The sequence below is a fragment of the Gymnoscopelus microlampas genome (genome assembly GCF_963454915.1).
Source record: "Gymnoscopelus microlampas genome assembly, chromosome: 8".
In the NCBI taxonomy this organism is placed as follows: domain Eukaryota; kingdom Metazoa; phylum Chordata; class Actinopteri; order Myctophiformes; family Myctophidae; genus Gymnoscopelus; species Gymnoscopelus microlampas.
The window spans coordinates 47,464,569-47,485,413 of record NC_139945.1 but is presented as its reverse complement, the minus strand read 5'-3'; the positions used below and the strand labels follow the sequence as shown (position 1 = coordinate 47,485,413).

Sequence of the window (20,845 nt, the reverse complement as noted above, 5' to 3'; positions counted from 1 at the left end):
TTTGGGACGTCGAAAGGCGAAAGTTTAATTTTCTTTTTTTCAAAAATAGCAGCGCTACAAGCTCACAACAGATTGCATCACAATGCATTGTGAACGTGTATTTTTGCTACTTTAGAAATTGTGTTAAAGGGGACACTTTTTTGCCACCCTCTAGTTTTTTATGAAATGATGCCTTCTTCCATGTTTTCAAGTGCTACCGACATTCAAGGTCTTTCAAGAACAGACAAAGGCAAAATGTGTTGAAATGACATTTAGGAAATTCTGGTACAGCATTGACATCACTAACAAATGATCGCTAGGCGGTTGCTAAATGGTTTCTATAGTCGTGGCTAGATAGATAGCAATGATTGACAGATGATTTGCAAGACAGACAGACAGACAGATTACCTCTTTCTCCAGGGTTCCCATTTGAGCCTTTGTCGCCACTGGGACCTCTGTTTCCTGGCTCTCCAGGCGTTCCTGCAAGTCCCTTAGCTCCCTTCACTCCTGCTGGTCCTGTACGTCCCACCACCCCCTGACAGGAGCACACAGTGAAGGAATAGGGTCAAAAGGTGTGTGTGTGTGTGTGTGTGTGTGTGTGTGTGTGTGTGTGTGTGTGTGTGTGTGTGTGTGTGTGTGTGTGTGTGTGTGTGTGTGTGTGTGTGTGTGTGTGTCGCTGTCATCAGCAATGTTATCATCTTCTGTCAACTCTGACATACCCTCCGTGTCTACAGCATAGCTTGCAGGGATGGGCAGTGCCCTGTCAATTTCTTCATCAAATAATCAATTGTGCCAAGGAAAATCATGAGAAAATTAAATCTACAAATGGTCTTTGGTATGACTCCACAACCTCCCTCTCAGGGCAGACACTCAAACCACAAGGCCACTGAGCTGCTTCCCACCATAGTGGTTGATCAAAGGTTAGAATTGGAGTAACCTGGTAGCAATCTGCTTGATCATGAACAAACTGAAGGGTTGAATGCAGGATCCATGTCGATCATGAGTAAACCACTCCAAATCAAGTGTATTATATGTTTTCTTATAATTAGGTGATTCAAGTTGTCTATCATTAAACATCTTTATAATGAGGGAAAAGTACTTTGAAATTGTTCAAATTGGTCCAAAAGAGAGAGCTGGGTGGTCAGTGGGAGACAGCCGTTTTCTTTGAATGTTTCAAATATACAATAGCAATTTCACAACTTGGCCTGTGTGGGGACACTTTTATACTTCTGATATATTTTAAATGACTATAAGGAACAAATTATACCAGGTTATAAGGTGTCCCAGGCATCAGATATTAGAATATCCTCTGTAAAAGTGTTTTATTGGAAAGATTGACAAAAAAACAACAACATGCATGGATGTTCCACTAAATCCACGAAGGTAAACCAATAAAAACTATGATGCATTTTAACTTAGATTGACTGGACTAATATGAGACAGCACAGTAAAATAGGCGGTAAAACAATGCGTCACAGTAAAACACTGCGTCACATATTTGGTAGTTAGTGTAAGACTAATTTCTCTCTCTTTTTCTTATTCTTTTTTTAACCGAAATAGTTCCCAGATCGGTGTGTGTGTGTGTGTGTGTGTGTGTGTGTGTGTGTGTGTATGTGTGTGCGTGTGTGTGCGTGTGTGTGTGTGTGTGTGTGTGTGTGTGTGTGTGTGTGTGTGTGTGTGTGTGTGTGTGTGTGTGTGTGTGTGTGTGTGTGTGTGTGTGTGTGGTACCTTTTCTCCCTGAGCTCCTTTAGGTCCTGGTCCAGGGACACTGGGTTCTCCTTTAGAACCTTTAATGCCGGTGAAGCCTGGCATTCCATCAGAACCTGCTTGTCCACGGTTGCCTGGACACCCTTTGTTACCCTTTTGACCTGATAGAAACCAAATCCGGACGAGTATGAATTGAATTAAGAAATGCATGAAGAAATAACAAATACAAAAATATATAATCATAACTATGTGTATAGTTTATCACAAGGGCATTCATTGTTGCCTGAACTTATCCAACCAAGGGCAGCCGTATCTGTATGCATGTACTGTATGTATGTTTGTTTGTATGTATGTATGTATGTGCAGTACATGTCTGTCTGTCTGCCTGTCTGTCTGTCTGTATATATCATGAATAGCATATTAACCCATTGAGACCTGAAGCCGATTCTACATGTCTCCTAAATCTCAACAGTATTCTGAAAAACGTATGTTTCTATATCAGTGGTACTCAATCTTTTTCATGTCAAGGACCCCCAAAATGATATGTATTTGGCCGCGGACCCCCATCAAAATATTTTGTTCCAGGGACCCCCAGAAGCAAAGATTTGAGTTAAAAATGTTTGCTTTAAAAATATATATATTCAAAGATTTGTACACATTTTCACACATTTTCAAAAATAGCAGATCTACAAGCTCGTAGCGCGGCACTCGGTGCTGCGCTATGAGCTTGTATATCTGCTATTTTTAAATAGCCCAAAGTGTAAAATAATGCTTTTTAGCTCAAATCTAGAAATGACACAGTTCCTGGTCTTAATGGGGTAAAGGTAGGGTAAGTGATATTTTTTGGTTAAAAAAAAAAGTTTTGTATTAAAAAGTTAAAGCACTATATTGTGATAGTAATCATTGCTATAGAGTGTTTGTTCAGTAACAGGAGTCTCCCCGTCTCTCCAGCTCTTTAACAAACAGAAAATACATTTTCAGGTACAGTAGGTGACAAAATTTCAGCCAATCAGGAGAGAGACCCATTTATCATCTTTATTTTTTATAGCGTTCCAGTTCTAGGGGATTCAAATTTCCCTAAACCAATCACAAGAGATCCACGGATCCGCCTATATCTGACGTCATCGCACAGCTTGTTTTAGCAGATATTCGCTGATTGGCTTGTCGTTAGACCACCCCCACCTCCGAATCTGATATGACAGGTTTTTCTTCGACCGTGAAAAGCCATAGGCTCGCATTATGACACCAGACCAAGAGGAGCCGTCCACTCAGAGAGTGGGCGGAGTCTATGGTCTGGATCCAGGCTATTCCAGTTCAGCTCATTTCTTTGTGTCACCACTTTCACCTGTTTAATCTGTATCCTGACTGAGTTCTCTATCCTGATTGGATACAATTGGTATCCTGACCTGAAAATGCATTTTTTGTTTATTGAAGAGCTGGAGAGACATGGAGACTCCTGTTATTGAACAAACACTCTAGCAATGAGTACTATCAGATTATAAAGCTATTTAACACTTATTTTGAAAATCACTTACGCTACCTTTAATCAATAAGTATAAAATAATCACACCCAGTGCAAATTCCAAACCTCACTTATAGGGGCGGTTGCACCGCCCAAAAATAATAGATGTAGATATAGATATAGATATAGATATATACATATATGATCTGAGTGTTGGGGTTTGTTACCTGGCAACCCCATATCTCCTATGTTACCGGGGTTACCATGGACACCGGGAACTCCTTTGTCTCCATGTCTGCCAGTATCTCCAGGAGGCCCTACACACACACACACACACACACACACACACACACACACACACACACACACACACACACACACACACACACACACACACACACACACCATTTTCAGTTCTGCCCTCAACATGTTCACTTAAAAGAACAAACATGAAAACTGAACATCATCTGCACACACTGATGCTCAAACATAACACATTAAAGTTTCAGTTCACACGTCCAAGGGTGTGCTTTAAATTGCCATCATTTAGGACACCAGGATCTATTTAATTATGCCAGTATGCCACACCTGTAGAATCAACCCCTAATTAATACGCCAATATGACACTTCCCTGGAATCAAGATGCAGAAATCTGAAGCTGAAGAGTCATTACTGTATTTTTGGTACACAATCCTAAAGTCTACCTGCTACAGCAAAGTCTGTAAATACTTATTGGATAGTGATCTGTCACGATCTGTCAGCTAATCTAACAAACAACATTTGGAGTTCAGAATTTTGCATTATGTCATTGTTGAACTTGACTGCACATTGGATCATAAAACATTAAAACTATGAACAAAGCCTTGATTAACAAAATAAAAAGCAGCGGTCATGTGGCAGTTTTTTAGCTTTTCATTCCTTGCTTGAATTACGGTACCTTGGTGACTCTCGACTGACCATAGTGATTCTCTTTTATTTTACATTTCATTTGTTTTTTAATCATTTTCATGTATTTTGTATTGTTTTATTTAGTTTTATTCAATTTGTTTTTACTGTGTACAGCACTGGTTCAACGCTGTTGTTTAAAATGTGTTCAAAAATAAAGATTGGATTCATAGTAAGCAGTTAGTCATGAATGTACGATATATACACATGCGGATGTACTGTAAATGTACCTTGGGGCCCAGCACTACCAGGGAATCCATTGTTACCGTTGGGTCCTTGGGGTCCTGGTAAACCTTCCTCTCCCTTTGGCCCTGTCGGACCCGACAGACCTGGAGACAACACAACCAGATCACAACCACAGCAGACAGACAGACAGACAGACAGACAGACAGACAGACAGACAGACAGACAGACAGACAGACAGACAGACAGACAACCAAACAGGCATCAGAGGAACAAGCAGACAGGTGGGCAGGTAGAGAGACAGGTGCACGTACGCACGCACGCACGCACACGCACGCACGCACGCACGCACGCACGCACGCACACACGCACACACGCACGCACGCAGAGTTCTATGAATACCTGGATCTCCAGGGTATCCAGGGTCTCCATACACCTCTATGACAGTCTGGCTGCCTTTAAGTCCTTGGTTACCAGCCTCTCCTTCAGGACCCTGCTGTCCTGGAGGACCATTCGAACCATCCACCCCCATCACACCTACAGGCAGGCAGACAGACAGACAGACACACAGACAGACAGACAGACAGACAGACAGACAGACAGACAGACAGACAGACAGACAGACAGACTTACAAAGTGCTAGGTTGGGGATATATTTATATACAGTATCTATCTAGCTATGCCTGGTATATTTATATAGATATAAAGACATAGGCAGATATACTGTATAGATATACATATAGATTAATTATAAGCGTAGATGTACTGCATCGATAGATAGACAAACAAACAAACAGACATATACATAAATACATAATCATTATTCTAATGAGAATGATTTGATAGATACATGCCTTTTTGTCCCTGAAGTCCCTCAACTCCTGATGTTCCCATCATCCCCATGCTTCCCACTCCACCTGGAGGGCCAGCATCACCTTTGGGCCCTTCACACAAACACATATGTATTAACACGTTTAATGACGCGTTAAATTTAACAGGCCCCTACCTTTGTGAACCCAAAGGTTCATCATGTGTGTGTTCGGGGCAGCCTGCTGATCATTGCCACTAAGTCAAACAGAAGAAACTGTGTGTGTGTGTGTGTGTGTGTGTGTGTGTGTGTGTGTGTGTGTGTGTGTGTGTGTGTGTGTGTGTGTGTGTGTGTGTGTGTGTGTGTTACTATACTGTACGTGTGAGGGTCAAATGTATAGTAGAATTTGAGAAATAGACACTGTGACGAGAGTTTTCCTGGTCTTCACAATTGTTTATTATTATTATGCAGCTTTGGGTTACTTGGGTACTTTGATGATGTGTCTCTGTGTATACACAGTAGAGGATACTATAAGAGAATGAAAGATATAACATTGGTTTTATAATTTATTGTATACATGAAAAGTAATACATAACTATATAAAGTGCTTCTCGGAGCACAGGTCTCCGCCGGGTCAGGTAGGTTATTGTGGGCCAGCATTGTTCGGAATTTGCCAATCAGGTTGGAATATGGGAAATCGGACAGAACCATCTTGATCACTTGACTATAGAGATGATGTGTACCGATTTGCATGATGTTTGGACACAATTTGCATACGTAATATAAAAAAGAAAAGTGTTAAAAATGTGCCTCCTGTTGGCGCTATAATAGGGCAATGTTAAAAGGGTGGCATTTGTTCCTCAACGTAGTGCAAATGTGCGTGCAAAGTTTCACCGCAATCGGACGCTGTGTTCATGATTTGCGGCATTTTGTTCAAAACGGGCCACTCCTGCAAACTTTAGATGTCGATCTTAGCCAATCAGGATGGAATATGAAAAATCTAACAGATCCGTCTTGATCACATGACTATAGAGATCATGTGTACCAATTTGCGTGAAATGTGGATACAATCTGAAGGCTTAATATCATTTTTTTTTTTTTACATAAGTCGGCCTCCTGGTGGCGCTATAAAAGGCAAATGTGAAAAATGCAGAGCAAAGGTTTTTCCTTGGCCTCTGGAGAATGTGCATACAAAGTTTTACACAGATTGGTGCAGTTATAGGTAAAAACTATAACAGGCCAAAAAATTGGCCTGTTATAGCGCCACCATGAGGCTGATTTGAAAATGTTCAAGCGGTATTTCTTCCTCGGCCTAATGGAAATGTGTGTGAAAATGTTCATGGAAATTGCATGCTGTGTTCATGATTTTAGGCATTTTGTTCAAAACGGAGTACTCCAGCAAACTTTGGAAGCCAATTTTAGCCAATCAGGATAAAATACCGATTTGCGGGATTTCTGGACAAAATCTGTAGGAGTACTGTCCAAAAATGTGTTTTGCACAAATCAGCCTTCTGGTGGCGCTATGAAAGGCCTGTGTGAAAAATGTGGGGCAGAGGTTCCGCTGTGGCATCCAGGGAGTGTGTGTGCACAGTTTCGCTGCGATCAAGCCAACGGTGCCGGAGATTAGCTGTACACAGACAGAATGACACACACACACACACAGACACACAGACACACAGACGGACGGACGGACGGACGGACGGACGGACGGATGGACTTTCGGCCTGGCGGAGACAATAATACATTTGGACGCTGGTTATATTTTCCAATAATATGGCTACATCACAATACACTACTTTTCAGTTCATCATAAGTTTGAGCCAATAAAATAAATAAATCATTGTGATCAACTACACAAAATGTAGTTAATGGTTGTGAGAGTTCATTGAGTTTATTGTTTTTACAGGGTCCAGTATAAAATGAATGTTTATACTGTGGTGTGCAGTGCATTGGATGCTTATGTGTTTTTTTTTGTTTACCTTGCATCCCTGGTGGTCCATCTGTTCCAGAAAAGCCTTCGGCCCCTGGTGCACCTCTGGCGCCTGGAGCTCCATCAAACCCTGGGGGTCCAAATGGCCCCCGAGGTCCGACCATCCCCTCCCCTGGGAGGCCAGAGTCCCCCTTCAGTCCCTTAACACCCCGAGGACCTGCACAGTAGCCAAACATATTCGATGACTTGAATGCAGTAATAAAAGTACTAGTATTACAACTATTACTAATCATAATAATCACACTGTTATGTATAACAGGAGGTTGGCTGTTACCAGTGAAGCCTATGAGGCCTCTGTCTCCATCTTGTCCTGAAGGTCCACGTTCTCCTTTAGTACACAACCCAACCAAACCCAGCGGTCCTGGGTCGCCCACAGGACCCTCAGTGCCTGATGGGAAATAAGCAGTGGGGCTGTGTTCATTGTCGATCGAGAGAGAGAGAGAGAGAGAGAGAGAGAGAGAGAGAGAGAGAGAGAGAGAGAGAGGACTACTGACACCACTTGAGTTCTTTTGAGGAGACAAAGGAACCAAAACAGACCAGAAAACGGTGAGCTTCAATGGTTCACAAAATGACTGCTTTCTGTCTGTGAACCAAATAACTTGAGAATGGATGGGTTGATATTCATGAACCTTGAACCTTGGTCAAAATCTGAGTCAAGGTAAAAAATAACATATCTCAGGAACAGAGTGAAGTGGAACAAGAGATGTTGGCAGTGGAAGGGGTTGTATCTCCAGGTTCATTATTCTAATTATTAAATGAGGAGGATCTGTCAACAAAGATTGCTATGCCCAATACATCTGATTTCTACAGCTCGTTTTCTGCATCCTTGTCAAGGGGGTGACTGGACAATACAATACATATAGATCATAATATCAATATGTTATACATGTGGTAGTAAACCATAGTTGTATGTATTGTGACCTTTAGGTCCATGTGGTCCTTCTCCCCCTGGTCGTCCAGGACCTCCATTAGATCCAGGGGGTCCAGAGTCTCCTCTCTGCCCAACAGATCCATCCTCTCCCTGGGCACCGGGCCTGCCTGCCTGGCCTGGAACTCCAACACCCAGAACACCCTGAAACAACACCAAAGAAATCACCCCAAGAAAACAGACACAAATGACCCCAAACAAACATACAGCAACATGCACACAGTTTACCTTCAGTCCAGGAATCCCAGGGGCCCCTGAGGGCCCTGGTCGTCCCATAATGCCAAGGCCTGGAGAGCCAGGAGGTCCTGGTAGACCTGCATCTCCTGACAAATCATATTACACATTGATGACACACATAACAGTTTAATACAACATCAATAACATTAATACGCTGATAACATTATATTACAGTTTGATACAACATTAATAACATATTACACTTTAAACCAGCGCTGGGTCAATCCTACAACACTACAAGATAAATCTGTCGCTTCTTCTGCCATGTCACGTCCAAAAAAAAATAAGACAATCCAAGTTTTAAAACAAAAAATGTGAGGTTTACTTCTTCATGCTCATGAAAAAAAAGATGTTCATGCAGTGAGGTCTTGGGTTCCGTGTTTTTAACTATGTCTATGTATACAGTATACAGTAGTTCTAACAATAGTTAGAAGATGTAGTGTGTGCCAGCAAGGTGAAAGTGACAGATTACATATATGTTTGGGTGAGTGAAATTCAATGTATTTATTTTTTCTGTTGTCACTCGCTCTACACACAATGGAGTTTGTGTTCCACCTATTCACATGCAATGGATTCTGGACTGAGATCTGGCTAGAGATTGGGCCAGAGGTTAGTCTGGAGAGTAGGATCTTTGATGATCCTCTGGGCCTTCACCCTGCTCCTCTGGGTGTTACATGAAGTGGTGGAAGGTAACTAAGAACATTTACTCAAGTAAAATGTTTAAGTATTTTTTTTTCAACAGTTTTACTTCTACTCCACTACATCTCAGAGGCAAATATTGTAGTTTTTACTCCACTACAATTATTTGAAAAATTGATACTTTGTAGATTTTAATTATTATTACAAAACATAAATTAACCACTTCTACCCTATTTAAACTTTCCCTATTTAAATCTACAAGCTCACAACGCGTTGCTATGCGAGGCGTTGTGAGCTTGTATTTTTCCACCACTAGTTACATGTTGATTTCAGTTTTGCATTTTAGGTGAATCAGAATGATAGCTAAGCACTTGATGATTGTAAAGCTGTGTTAATGTAATGTTTGACCAAAATCTAATCAGATATCGTTTTTTACCTCTCCTGTAAAGTGCGTGGCCCCCGACACTATTTCCTCTATTTCACACACAGGATCACATACAACATATTATCTCCTCTTTTCCCTTTTACCTTATTTGAATAAAGCATTAAATGAGTGCTGACCTTTAGATCCTGTATTTCCTGGAGGTCCCTGGACAGAAAGGCCCCGTTCCCCCTTCTCTCCAAACCGGCCTGGGAAGCCAGGAAAACCAGGCATACCTGTGTTCCCTAGAGTAACACAGCAATCCTATAAGAATCAACTAGTGAAGCCAAGAAGAATTGTCTATTTGAGAAGATGAATACATTTTGTAGTTTAGAAACATAAAGAAACACAAAATATCATAAAACTACAAACATGTCTGAAAGGAAATCAACGTCCTTGCTCTCACCTTTCGGTCCGTGGTTCCCCTGCAGACCCATATCTCCCTTCTGACCTGGCTCGCCTGTGGTCGTCTTCGTTTCACCTGGAGACCCTTTCTCACCTGGCAGACAGGTAGAAAGATAGACAAGTAGCAACCATGTGACAACCACTAAACAAGTATATAATAACTGACCATGTAATAAACCACTTTACCATATAACAATCACTTAGCTATTTAACAACCATTTATGGCAAAACCACTTAACCACATAACGGTAAGTAACCGTATAACAAATATTTAACCATATTACAAGAACATAACGATATATAAGTACTTATTATTTATAAGTACTTATTCTTTGATTGGTCCTCTGCCATGTGACCTCTTGTTTTGATAAGAGCCATTGAGAGAGATTTGTACTCCTATAGACTTCTGTTGTAAACAAAGAATATTCATATTATATTCAATCATCTATTTACAAAACCACCTTACAGTTGATTTAGAATTTGAAAATGCTGATATAACGCTTGCTATGGATGACTTCATTCTACCATTATGCCAATAAAATGTGTTTCTGTAAATATACTTTTACTGCTCCTAGTATTGATGAATACTTGCATTGTATGTTTTATTATATCTTGATGAATTGAATAGGACCACAATGGAAACAAGCCCTCAGGACTTTTTATATTATCCTTTTAGCATTGCTAAGATTGCATAAGAATCAGAATCAGAATCAGAATCAGGTTTATTGTCACATCACAGGTTTACAAGGTAACAGGTTTACAGGTTTACAGTAGCAATCAAGATTGCTACTGATTCATTTTAAATCAAGTGCAAACTCCACACATCCAGTATGTCAACGCCATTACATGAGTGCATCCACTGACAGCCAAGATGGTATGATTTCGGTCAGGACTCTTGTCTAACTTTTTCTGTAATTTGTGCTGGAAACAGGAGACCTGCGCCTCAAGATGAGATTGACAATCACTTGCTAACATTGTGAAGTCGTCCAGTATGTCATTTACTAACTCAAATAGTTGTTTCAGTTGCTGTCAAATCAAATCTAAAGATTCAATGTTGTAAAAAGTAATGCTGCTTGAATCCTTAAACATGCTAAAAGGACAACATGTCATTGTTGATAATTATAGTAAATCTTAATTTATAAATTAAAATTATACATTATGTTATTTCACTACTAAAGTATGTCTTAAAAATAAAAATGAATATCCATATTAACGGTGTGCTTGGCTTGTACAAGCAAATGTCCACAGTGAGGGAAGCTGGGTGCTCCACTGAGAATGCCTTATCAGCTTACGTAGTCGTACTGGGCTGCTGTAATAATAGTAGTAGTAGTAGTATAGTAGTTGTTGTCTCCGCCAGGCTGAAGGCGTGGCCAAGACTATGTTTTGCCCCTTGTACGTCCGTTGCAGCTCTGTTATGTTACTGTATCTAATTAATCTAGTTAGTTTTAATTCTACAGTGAAGTAAGCAAATTATACACACAATAATAATTATGAAATCATATAAAATTCTTACCTGCGTCTCCAGAGCTGCCCCGCAGCCCCAGCACCCCGATGTTACCCTTAGGTCCTGGTGTTCCTGTCAGGCCAATACCAGGTGCCCCTGGTGGCCCAGTCTGCCCTGTAAGTCCTCTGGGTCCATTAATACCACTCGGACCCCAATCACCCTTTGGCCCTGGAGGCCCCTGCAGCAACACCCATCAGAAATCACACAGTAAAAAAGTAAAATAATATAAATACACAATAGGAAGTCTCATGAAAATTCCAATGGATTATGGGTAAAGCCTGAGATATACTTGGTTGCGCATCGTGTCGCACACACCAAAAATAGCCGATAAATGTTTTGTGTGCGACAGTATAAATGATAAGTATAAAAGGTATAAGTCAGGCTTAAATGTCTTCTGTTGTCACTCACAGGATTACCCTTCAATCCAAGAATGCCTTTCAATCCAGGAAGTCCAGGGGTGCCGTTAGTTCCATCGATGCCAGATTGTCCAGGGGCTCCTGGGGATCCTATCACCCCCTTCTCTCCTGTCGCCACCATAAAACCCTTCTCTCCTTTAGGTCCCCTTGCACCATCTACACCTGGGAAACCAAAGGACCCCTATACAGAGAGAGAGACAGACAGACAGAGAGAAAGACAGAGTGATGCAGAAAGACAGGCAGACAGACAAGCAGATAAACAGACGAGGCAGGCAGACAGACAGACAGACAGACAGACAGACAGACAGACAGACAGACAGACAGACAGACAGACAGACAGACAGCGGCACTTTTGCTGGAAAGGGCTATGCTAAGCTATGACGATGGTGGTCAGCTCACAAGAATGTCACTTTACTAAAATAAATTCATATCCGTCAAGCACTACAGGGGATAGGCCAACATTATGCCAGACCATGATAGGATAATATTATGCGATAAGGTAGGCCAACATTGGTCCGGACTGCTGGCCTGCAATACAGCTTATCAGCGTGTCGCGGGTTCAAATCCTGATCCTGACGACCTTTGCTGCGTGTCACTCCCTGTCTCTCTCTCCCTAGTCTCGCGTAGCCAGACAACTATTCCACAATCTCTGAATGCTATATAGAGTCTGGAACTACAACTCCCAAAATCCGAGAGAGGAAGCTGGCACTTCCGTTCACGAAAATATCTTTTAAAATATCTTTACACTTTACTTTTTAATTTCCATTTCTGCTAAGCAGCAAGCTATGTATACTTAGATGATTTGTATTTATATTAGGATAAATTTGCGCGACTGTAAAGACGAAACGGAAATGGAGAGGAGGCTCCACATCCGGTTTATAATCATGATCAGAGCTTCCGAGTCCCAGACTGTATGCCGGAAACATTTGACAATTGTGGGAGGCAACAGTCTGGTAACGCGAGACTACTCTCTCCCCATTTCTATCTACTATATCCTATCCTAATAAAGACAGAAAAATGCCATACATGTTTTTCTTAAAATTCATGTTCCTTCATTCAATTCAGTTAATTCATGCTGAAGGTGTCCAGGTGAATACCACTATATTAATCCAAAGTCAAACTGATGCTAGGCTTGAGCAAGAAGGTAAAGACCATAATTTACTAAAGGTATGGGTGCCAATTAAAGAATGAACTGAAGGGTCTCTAGCTGTACTACGTTTTTATTCCGGTCAAGTGCAAATCTGCTGGGCCATTAATAGGAACAGCAGGCTGAAAGAGAACCCGGACATGAGCGTCACTTCCAGCGGAGATTCCTTTCCGCCTGGTTATTACACATTGCACTGGAGTTCTAAGCAGACCCACCTATAGACCCACCCTACCTGCCTCTGATTGGCTTCCTGGCAGCAAGGGCCAGGATGTCCGCTCCCAGAAAGGGGCGGGGCCAGGTTCAAATACCATCTGAAAGCAAACTCAACCAGTGACCTCAATAGCTCACTCTGTTAATATGCTTGGCTATTGCAATTTGTAATAACGCTACAGCAACGGTTGTGTTATATTATTCACAGGCTGTGACCTCATGACCTCATGACTCCTCTTTCTGACTACCTTGGGTTTGAGGAAAACTTAACTACCTGTGGACCAGGAGCTCCTGCAAGCCCTTTGACCCCTTGGTCACCGTTGCTCCCTGGGACACCAAATGGACCTGGAGAAGGACAGCAGAGAGTTTAGACATGATGATACACAACTAACTGTGAAATGACGTCGTACAATGAACATGTTCAGCCCCTGTACGGTTCTTCAGAGGTTCTTCAGAGCAGTGGTCCTTTGAGGTGGTTCCAGGATGTCCCCAGTGATTTTGTTGATATAACATTAAAATCAGTTTAACCATATACCATTTTTATACTTCGGCCATTTTCAAAAAATAGTTGTTGAATATTTTTGGTGAACATTTTTGTTGGATATTTTCTAAACATTTTAACAACACAAATCTTGTAGATTTGTCTGGAGACCACCATTAGAGAATATTTTGTGCTACGGACCGTAACACAAAATATTCTCTAATGGTGGTCTCCAGACAAATACAAATTAATTTGGGGGGTCCTTGACATGAAAAAGTTTGGGAACCACTGCTTTAGAGGTTCTCTACTAGTTCTTCAGCTTGGTTTAGACAAATCTAATGGTTCTATATAAGACCACTTGACAAAGGGGTTTTATAGAACCTTTACGTAGATAGGTGTTCTATAGCACCAAAAGAGGTCCTCTATGATTGTCAAATATGCCAAAGAACCACTGTTTCTTTAGTGTACCCTGATGTTTGTTGACGTATGGTTATTTACTCTGACGTGCACCTTTTAAAAGTAACTCTTGAGAGTGTCTTAAGGATGAAGTGATTTTAAATTGTATTTCGTCGTGTTTTGTGTCAGCACCTGACTCTCCGGGTTGGCCGGGCTCTCCACGGGGTCCTGGTGGTGCTGGATCTGGGCTAGGAGTGCACAACACACACGTATCTCCCTTCTCACCTGACACACAAACACACACACACACACACACACACACACACACACACACACACACACACACACACACACACACACACACACACACACACACACACACACACACACGCACAGTGTAATGTTATGGCTGAAAGTTAGCATCGCCGTGATTTGGTGTGTAGTCCAACATCCCTCTAGTATGGGTGCCAATTAAAGAATGAACTGAAGGGTCTCTAGTAGCTGTACTACGTTTTTATTCCGGTCAACAAAGTTTTATCCTCCCATACAGGGAGGCTAGAGCTGGTAGTGGTGCGTAAAAATAAAGTGCCCTTCTGTGAAAAATATATGCCCCCCTGCTGATCATTGTCTGGCGCCAGCACTCACAAGGAGTATTTTGAAGGTGTACCGTTTCTCATCTGTAAATACAGCCTGCCTAGAGCTCTGTTTACATGCAACATCATTCCCAAAACCAAAGGGACACGTCAGCTGTTTAGATCCCACAACCCGAAGGGACGGGCACATTGTAAATGGATAATTAATTGGTTCTTAAAAACCAGGGCGAGGGTTGCATTTAAAATATAAATATATGTGTTATGAATGTTATATTACATATAAGACTGTATTCATAATTGTTCATACAATGTACCTTGTGGTCCAAAATTCCCTTGATTTCCTGGAACCCCTGGAAGGCCACGGACACCTTTAGGCCCTGGACGGCCCCAGAATGATTCTGTTGATAACAACAACAAAAAAACAATCAATATATGTCTGTCTGTCTGTCTGTCTGTCTGTCTGTCTGTCTGTCTGTCTGTCTGTCTGTCTGTCTGTCTGTCTGTCTATCCATCTATCATAATCTTTAAGCTTCAGTTGAAACCCATCTTTTCAACCTAGATTTTAATTAGCATCTTATGGTGTGATTCTATTGTAATTTACCATTATAACTTTGTTACAACTCAATTTGCACTGACTATAGTTTTCAGCACTTTGCTGAAAAAAAATGTTTTTAATTCTTGTTTTCTGTCTTGTACAGCACTTTGAGCTGCATCTTTATGTATTAAAAGTGCTATATAAATAAGGTTAATTATCATTACTGTACTTGGTATTCGACATCACCTAGGACTAGGTGATCTTCCCACCTGGTATTCCATGTTTTTCAGGTCATCTACCCACCTGTTATTCCAGGTTCTCCAAGATCTCCTACAGGTCCCACGTCACCTAGAGGTCCAGTAATCCCCGGCGGTCCGATAATAAATGGACCCGCTTCTCCTCGGTCTCCTTTCATTCCATTTAAACCTGATGGCCCAGGTTCACCTGCAGGTCCAGGTATAGGCACTCCTAAACAAACATTATCATTAGTAGTAGTCATAGTAGTAGCCGTAGTAGTAGTAGTAGTAGTAGTAATAGCAGTAGTAATGTTGTTAGTAATCATACCTAAATGCTGTATTATCACCAGAAATATCATTCCAATATTTTATTTCATATTTTATTTTTTATAGTAAGTTATTCTACATGTGAACTGGATCCCATCCCAAACATCTTTGTTAAAAAGGTTTATGGGGCTTTTGTGATTTTAACTATTCTCTGCAGACTTCATGTTTCTCATCCATCTTTAAAGCAGCTGCTGTAAAAAAAAACGTAAAGTGCCTGCCCACCACCGCTGAGGTTATGGGTTTGAATCCACCGTGGTGCATCTGGCTTTGTCGAGCCTCTACACAAACACAATTTGCCCGTGTTCGGGGGGAGGGAAGCCGGGTGGGGAGGGTAATAAGTGTCACTGCACGTAATGCTACGGGCTGGGGCGGCACCTGTCAGCAGGGAGTGTTGGGCGGGAGGAGTAACACGATGGCTCTACGTCCTCCCGGTGGGGGCTCCTCACTGGCAGGTGAGTCAGTAGGACACGACAGCAGTGATAACACAGAAATATGTGTGGGGAGGAATCAATTGGCATAACAACTAAATTGGGGAGAAAAAGGAGTAAAAAGCAACAAAAGAAAAACCCATAAATAATATATAAAGAAATGTGATGGTATTGTTATCTTTAAAGCCTTGAAAAATGAGGTTTTATTGTGATACTGATAAAATGGAATACTCCATTGATCCAAGGCGGAACACAGTCGATTAATTGATCATCAGCTTAAGTGGTCAGATGGGTGGCTTTTGAGATTTTAAAGTGGGCCTTGAACAAGAAAAGTTTGAGAACCACTGCCCTATAGAGCTCACAGACTGACTAAGCAACAACTACTGTATGTTTGAGAATTTGCAGACTGTTTTTTCACTGAATGCACAGCATTTAAATGTACTTCAGTGAAATGTTTAAATTATATAAGAAATAAAGTCTTCCGTTGAGTTTTTCTGACATTTATTTATACATGAGAAGATGACCTAACATAGAAACATGTCCTCTAACATACACCTCATGCAAAAAATGTGGATATTACCATTGCACTGTGAATGAACCGGTGGTTCTGGACAATCGGATCTCCATATGCCTATACAGTATATGGGCATACCGGTCGGTTCTGGAAAACCGCCTATCTAACCGACTCGACACCTGGCACCACACTCCCTCTGGTCCATGGCGATGTGCATGCCGAGTTTGAAGTCGGCCGGTCCCATATATGGGCATAGCAGTCGGATCGGCGGTTCTGGAAAACCAGATAACCATATAGTATGCCTACATGGGCATATCGGTCGGATCTGTGCTTCTGGACAATTTGTCTGACTTGGCGGCACGGCACTCCATCAGGTGAAGGACCGTGGCCAAAACACGTAAGCGGTACGTTTATTGGTGTGTGCCAAATAAAATACGTGGATGTGAGTATTTTGTCCTCTGTTGACTGTTGAAGTTTGGGGTGTGCTACCTTTTGAGTATTTTATATTACAGTATGTATATTGGATTTTGGGGTTTCGCACCCCACTGAGAAATCCAATTGTTCTCTTTTTCTAACTCAGTTTTACATACATACGTATACAGTATGTACATACAGTAGGTCTATACGCACATACGTACATATATACATACACTACTACTATAGCACTATGTACAGTAGGTCTGTCTGAGAGACACACCAAAAGACAGTGAGAGAGAAGTTATTTTTGTGTTTACCTGGCTCGCCCTTCATCCCAGGAAACCCAATGACCCCTGGATGTGAAAAAAAAGACTATTTACTATGATAGGGAATATTACATAAATACACATATCCTATATTAAGATTGCCTAGTGGGTAGGTGGGAGGACGTCACAAACGTAACATGCGGATATGCGAGACCCACCGTTGCTCCCATCCGCACCAAACTTGGCACCAACACTGGTCAGGGATCTGCCATCAGAATAGCCACACCAGGGACCACGTGTGGCATCCAGTGGCCCCGCCAGAGGCCCCTGGGTGCCACAGGCGCAACATTGCTCCGCCCCCTCTATGTTCCTAATGGCTAGGGTTTAAACAATAACTCCAATGCTAAACGTCCTAAACTTGGTACTGTAGGTGCTCTTAGATGGCCAACAGGAACAAGTTGTAATGCTTACGTCCCTCTGTGTTCTTATTGGCTGGGCTTTTAACAGCCATAACTCTAGTTCCCAGCATGCTAAATGCCCAAAACTTGGTGGGTGCTCTTAGACGGCCAATAGGGACAGGCTGTAATTTGCTGATTAAATCCATTGAAATGCTTGTTAGCGTGGCGTGTAAAAATCACATGCTGATAAGCTCTTTCTACCTTGGTATTGATGGTTAAATGGCTATTATTCTGCTTATTGGATGTTAATTTACAGTATGATAAAAAATCTCCTGAACATTGAATATATTTTTTATTTCCTCAAGTGAAATCTAAAAAATAAAAATAAAACATGGTTAACTTTGTCCCTTGTACAAGCTCTGCAAATGCATGATGGCTCCCTAAAATCATCATTCAGGGAAGAAAAGACCATGTGCACCGCAGGAAGCCAGACAAACTGTGACATGACAAGCTGTGGTATTTTCACAGAATAATAGCGTGTTTAGCAACAGAATGATATGAATTGAATAGATCACCACTGACTTACACCCCTTGTAATAACTCATTTTTAGTTTTGAATTACCTGGGTTTACTACCAGCATTCTAGCAGGTATATTGTATATACCTATACAATACATGTGTATACATAAACAAAAACAAATATCTAAACAGTGTGTGTAGGTTCTTGTGTTTACCTGGCTTTCCCCGGTTTCCAGGGGGTCCATTGGGGCCAGGTACACCTCGTTGACCTTTTACTGGGTTTTGAACCCTAATCAACTGGGTATAACAAACAAACAAAAATCTGAGCATGCAAACGTCTTGTTTCAGAATCACACAGTTACTGTACCCAAAACACTGCATACACATAAATTACATAAAAATCTATAGTTTGGTTAAAACAGTCCCTGCTCTTGACAACAGACACAAATGTTTCTTAAATGATGGAGGTCACTGCTTAACCACCATATAGAATAGACCATTGTTAGAGGAACAAATCAACAGGAAGGACCATCATTGAAACAGCATGTAAAACACAGCACCTCTAAATCACAACACATTAATGATGTTTCAATCCTACTAGACTGTGAAATATTCTGGAGTTTCCATTGAGAAAATGATTGCTACGTGGTTGCAACCCGGCCCTGTCACATTCAACAATCTGAGTGGCCCTCCTTTTATGTCTAGAAACCTGTTATACATTATGAAATGAATGGATGTCTTTGTCTGGGTATAGGCCTCTTCTTTCTCCAAATTAATCAACAATATTATTATCATTATATTTCTCACCTCTCCAGGAAGCCCATTAAGACCACGGTCACCTTTCTCCCCCTGGACACACACGCACACGCACACACACACACACACACACACACACACACACACACACACACACACACACACACACACACACACACACACACACACACACACACACACACACACACACATACACACACACACACACACAACCCAATTAAACACACTAGGAAATTGGACATGCTTGCTGACTGGCTTCTGGTTTTGGTCGGATTAGACTTGAGGGGTTACCGTAAGGGTTCTGTTCATTTCAGTATCAAGGACAGTGAGATTGTCCTACTACTTTTTTTCACCCATAGGTTGCAGTCTTTCTGATATTTTCTTGGCAATTAACATGAGTGCATGCTTATTTTTATCTATCGCATGATATAGTACATATGTATTATACTGTATATTGTGGAGTAGGTTTATTATGAGTAAATCTGTTATGACAGTGTCATAACACACTGAACTCATGTCACCACACATCATTGGTAGGTAGAAGCCAGTTAAAAGTGCATTTCAAGTGTATTTACACAACCAAGTTGGTGAAAATTCACAAACCTGAGCTCCCTTGATTCCTTCCGGGCCCAGATCACCCCGGTCGCCTGTTTCACCCTGAAACACAGACAGAACGACAGAATTTCTACACTTTCGTGTCCAGTGCCTGTCACTTCTCACTCTCAACCTTCACCGCTGGCTAGCAAAATGCGAACGGGAGAGCCGAGTGTGTTAGTCTCTCCCTGCCAGTGCTCTCTAACAGCAAGCCCTACTGTATGTAGCGCCTCCATGTTGCAACACGCGGCAACTGGGTACAGCTCAAGTACCCCAACGGAAACAAGTCTGCAAGGACTTTTTTGGTCGGACCTTTTAGACAAAATTATTATAAATGTAACTGTGTTGTTTTACATTCTTTTGCCTAATAAAAAAAAATCAATTTCAATTTTCAGCTTGGACCCTATCTGAACTGCAAGGGACTCTGAGAAGGTTTGGCTCCAAGACAAGCGGTACGCAGGCCCAAGGTGTGTGGACACGGTTGGTTCTGGTGCCCATGATCCAAACCCCCAGCTATGGGTTAAATAGTGCCACTGTCTAGTGGGTTCCTTGGGTGAGGAATAGGCTGAGGGAGTCAACATGCTTTTTCTTAAGTAGTTAAACTATCTCAAAGAAAAATGATCTAATCCACTGTTAAAAAATATTTTGAAGTACAGTAGAAGCACTCAAAGTATGACACAATTGTTCATTTAAAAAAGTTGCTTCATGTCCCAATTTAAGTGTGATTAAGAATCAGAATCAGAATCAGGTTTATTGTCACATCACAGGTTTACAAGGTAAAAAGTGGGTGAAATTCGTTTTTGTACATCATTCCCATCGCAACGTTAGTTCCATAGAAAGAAGAGTGGGGAGAGAGAAGAAGAAGAGGGGAGGGGGCAAGTGGGAAGGAGATCGAACAAGAGAACAATAGAAGGCCAAACAAGTTATCTACATATTTACTAAGTACCTGAGATAAAGAAACAAACTAAGGTGCCTGAGCATAGCAGCAATGTATGTATACTGTGCATGATATACTTATAGACGTTAAGGTTAAGTGACACAGACGTTAAGTGACACAGATGCACCTTAAATATTGACATTTCTTTATTTTCTTTCTTTTTGTTCTTCTTTTTTTTTTACAATATGTGATAGCATGTCCCTGAGCCCAATGAGCCACTGGGATCAGTGTTCAAATAGAGTTGTTAGCTTACCATTGGACCATAAAATCCGGGGACACCGTCTTTCCCTTGTTTACCCTGAAATAACATCAACAACAACATAATCAATAACACCACCACTACAGTAACAACACAACTAGTCTCGCGTAGCCAGACCCCACAGAAAATGAAAAACAGCGACCTCTGCTTTTCTGATATTCTGTGGAGTCTGGCAGGAGTATAATGT

At 41.4% G+C, this 20,845-nt stretch overlaps 1 protein-coding gene across 1 annotated transcript in view; it reads right to left on the bottom strand.

Annotated features, from left to right (window-relative positions):
- The window catches only part of col4a3 (collagen, type IV, alpha 3), a 74,931-nt gene that overhangs the window by 16,815 nt on the left and 37,271 nt on the right, over positions 1 to 20,845 (bottom strand). Inside the window, exons 17-39 of the mRNA XM_084065092.1 lie at positions 20,653 to 20,697; positions 19,472 to 19,525; positions 18,899 to 18,940; positions 18,307 to 18,388; positions 17,226 to 17,261; positions 15,290 to 15,454; positions 14,766 to 14,849; positions 14,051 to 14,143; positions 13,256 to 13,326; positions 11,617 to 11,805; positions 11,218 to 11,386; positions 9,706 to 9,798; positions 9,440 to 9,544; positions 8,231 to 8,325; positions 7,996 to 8,146; positions 7,349 to 7,462; positions 7,064 to 7,231; positions 5,131 to 5,220; positions 4,679 to 4,813; positions 4,324 to 4,422; positions 3,376 to 3,465; positions 1,708 to 1,847; positions 388 to 514 (exon numbers count right to left, since the gene is read on the bottom strand). Of these exons, the coding sequence (XP_083921218.1) occupies positions 388 to 514; positions 1,708 to 1,847; positions 3,376 to 3,465; positions 4,324 to 4,422; positions 4,679 to 4,813; positions 5,131 to 5,220; positions 7,064 to 7,231; positions 7,349 to 7,462; positions 7,996 to 8,146; positions 8,231 to 8,325; positions 9,440 to 9,544; positions 9,706 to 9,798; positions 11,218 to 11,386; positions 11,617 to 11,805; positions 13,256 to 13,326; positions 14,051 to 14,143; positions 14,766 to 14,849; positions 15,290 to 15,454; positions 17,226 to 17,261; positions 18,307 to 18,388; positions 18,899 to 18,940; positions 19,472 to 19,525; positions 20,653 to 20,697 (2,437 nt within the window). The remainder of the gene's footprint in view (positions 1 to 387; positions 515 to 1,707; positions 1,848 to 3,375; positions 3,466 to 4,323; positions 4,423 to 4,678; positions 4,814 to 5,130; positions 5,221 to 7,063; positions 7,232 to 7,348; positions 7,463 to 7,995; positions 8,147 to 8,230; positions 8,326 to 9,439; positions 9,545 to 9,705; positions 9,799 to 11,217; positions 11,387 to 11,616; positions 11,806 to 13,255; positions 13,327 to 14,050; positions 14,144 to 14,765; positions 14,850 to 15,289; positions 15,455 to 17,225; positions 17,262 to 18,306; positions 18,389 to 18,898; positions 18,941 to 19,471; positions 19,526 to 20,652; positions 20,698 to 20,845) is intronic.